Genomic DNA, 3,057 nt, shown 5'->3' on the forward strand with positions numbered 1-3,057 from the left:
CGGGGGGTGGGGCACAGCCTCAGGTTGCCTGCCCCAGGCCAGCACCACACAGCCTCAGTCAGGTCCCTGCTGATTGCCCCTTAAGGCTCGTTACGGGAACTCGGACTTTGCTGTGTGTGCAGCCATCTTGTGTTATAGAAACCCCGCCTCTGCTGTGGGCGCCACCAGCTTTGTGACAGTGTGACAGTCAATTTGCATATTCCCTTTATTAGATAGGATTATCTTTGGTAATTATTTTAATTTTTATTTTTGTTTGTATAGAGAATAGTAATATATATTTCCTTTTATGATAACCAATTTTATGGTGTGGCTTAATATGATTCCAAAACAGTAATGTTCTTTTTTAATTGTTGTATTAACCGAAAAGTAAAATACTATATCTTGTAAATGGTCTCTTTTTAAACTAGGTAACCTTTTGCTTAGACGAGTGTATGTCATTCCCTATCACAGGCACTGTGGCTTTGGAGTTAGATTTTGGTTCAAATTTCATCTCTAGAACATTTTTATTTTCTTAAAGCATTGGGCAACAAGTTAACATATTTGCACTCTAGTATGCAGATACTTCACTCTCAGTTCATTTGGGATAATCAAATGAACTAGAGTTTGAACATAGTTCCTAAATAATAAAGTTCTACATGAATGAACAGTTTATGATAGTTGCTCATTTACGGTAATTTGCTGATAAAAATAATTTAAGTACTTAGTTTTTAAAAATATCTCTTCCATATAATAAAATTTTCGGCATTAGTAGTCTGTTTAAGAAACATCTAATGGTATAATAATATTCATGTTATAGTTTAGAATACAAAGATGAGTTTATTTTGTTAAACTTTTATACAGCTATGGCAAGTGTGTGTTTTTATAGGTTTGCCTGAATCCATCATTGCGGCTGCCTGTTCAAGAAGTGGCCAGAGGGTTCTGCACGTTGATTCGTAAGTTTATCAATGATAGTATTTAATACTTCCTAAATATCTTTATACAAAATTTAAAAATTAAATATACATGTGTGTACATATATACATATACATCATATATAAACTTTTCAAGTTAGAAATGATTAGAATTAATTTCCACAAAAAATATGTGAAATATATAATGAACAAGTTTTACTATTATACTCTGTGAAATAGTGTATTTCCTTTAAGAATAAACCAAATGTACCATGATTTTATTTTTCACATGAGTGATTTTGGTTTTTAAGTGATGAATAATTCTCCAAGAGGCTTGGACACCTCACACGTACCCTTTTTCTTGTACGTGTGTGTGGGCATATATGACCTGTAAATTTGATAGTTGAAAAACACAGCTAATAGATTTAGAGTATGTGGTTTTAATAAAACTTTAAAGTATTAGAAAATCTTAACTAATAAAAACATCTACAGTTTTTTTTCTTTTTCCCTTAAATGTCATTATTAAAAGGAAGTTAATGAAAAATTTAAGTTTAAGATAAAGCATAGTTTAAACCTCTTCTTCTTTCCTGCTTCCTCCTAAAACAAATCCGTAACATTCCACCTGCCCATTTAGTGCTTTTGAACATTGTATCTTGACATTTTGATTGTTCATTAAATAGGAATAAAAAAGAAACAGAAGATAACTTTATGATTTCTGTTAATATTAACTATAATGTTTTTCATAATGCCAGAATATTAAGTATAGCCTGATTTGTTATAATTTATAGTGCTTTCTGATATATTACCCCATTGTAAGAATTTTAAAAAGGGTATTATTTCATTTACATTTAAGCCTTTATAAATATATTTTGAAAGCCTATTAACTCTTCAGTTATTGGATGAAATTTCTAAGTGAAATTACATTCAATTTTCAAACAAGTCCTGCCCTTGGAATTCTCTTTTCACTATTGTATGCGTAACTGCTTGTATTAATGTTTCAATTTAGTCTTTTTTGAAATCTGCCACCTTTAAAGCCCAGGTACTGAGACAATGTACTTTACAGGGTTTAATAAAAATCTAAATTCAGTTTTTTTCTGTTAATGTTAATTAACCTAAAATTGAAAATAAAAATTTTAGTTTTCCTAAACTGTCATTTACTGTGCCCATACTCTACACTACTCACCATATCAGAGTCTTTACATATGCTATGTAATTAATTCCCATCACAGCCAAGTGAGGTTGGTGGTGTTATCTCAATTTAACAAGTGGGGAAGTGTGAAGCATAGAGAAGTAAGAGGTTAAGTAATTTTTCTAACTAGCTAGTGCTTATCTTACTTTACATTCAAATTTAATTAATTAATTAATTAATTTTTAAAATAAATCTTTATTGTTCAGATTATTACAGTTGTTCTTTTCTCCCTATAGCTTCCCTCCACCTGGTTCCCACCTGACCCCCTGCCCTTACCTGCCCCCCACTGTCCTCATCCATAGGTGTACGATTTTTGCCCCATCTCTTTCTGCACCCCAACACCCCCTTCCCCCCGATAATTGTCAGTCCACTCCCTTTCTATTTCCCTGATTTTATTCTATTCACCAGTTTGTTCTGTTCATCAGGTTTTTATTCACTTGATTTTTAGATTCACTTGTTGATAGATATGTATTTGTTGTCACTGTGTTGTTCATAATTTTTATCTTTACCTTTTTCTTCTTCTTCCTCTTCTTAAAGAATGCCCTACAGCATTTCATATAATACTGGTTTGGTGGTGATGAACTCCTTTAGGTTTTTCTTGTCTGTGAAGCTCTTTATCTGACCTTCAATTCTGAATGATAGCTTTGCTGGATAAAGTAAACTTGGTTGTAGGTTCTTGGTATTCATCACTTTGAATATTTCTTGCCACTCCCTTCTGGCCTGCAAAGTTTCTGTTGAGAAATCCGCTGACAGTCATATGGGTATTCCCTTGTATGTAACTGAGTTTCTTTCTCTTGCTGCTTTTAAGATTCTCTCTTTGTCTTTTGCTCTTGGCATTTTAATTATGATGTGTCTTGGTGTGGTCCTCTTTGGATTCCTTTTGTTTGGGGTTCTCTGCACTCCCTGGACTTATAAGTCTATTTCTTTCATCAGGTAGGGGAAGTTTTCTGTCATGATTCCTTCAAATAGGTTTTCAAC

General features: G+C 32.9%; 1 protein-coding gene across 1 annotated transcript in view; it reads left to right on the forward strand.

Moving 5' to 3' along the window:
- The window catches only part of LOC102773951 (rab proteins geranylgeranyltransferase component A 1-like), a gene marked incomplete at its 3' end in the record, with an annotated part of 98,023 nt that overhangs the window by 43,179 nt on the left and 51,787 nt on the right, over window positions 1-3,057 (forward strand). Inside the window, exon 2 of the mRNA XM_006773569.2 lies at window positions 866-932. Coding sequence (XP_006773632.2) covers window positions 866-932 — 67 coding nt within the window. The remainder of the gene's footprint in view (window positions 1-865; window positions 933-3,057) is intronic.

Source organism: Myotis davidii, unplaced genomic scaffold (assembly GCF_000327345.1).
Source record: "Myotis davidii unplaced genomic scaffold, ASM32734v1 scaffold787, whole genome shotgun sequence".
Lineage (NCBI taxonomy): Eukaryota > Metazoa > Chordata > Mammalia > Chiroptera > Vespertilionidae > Myotis > Myotis davidii.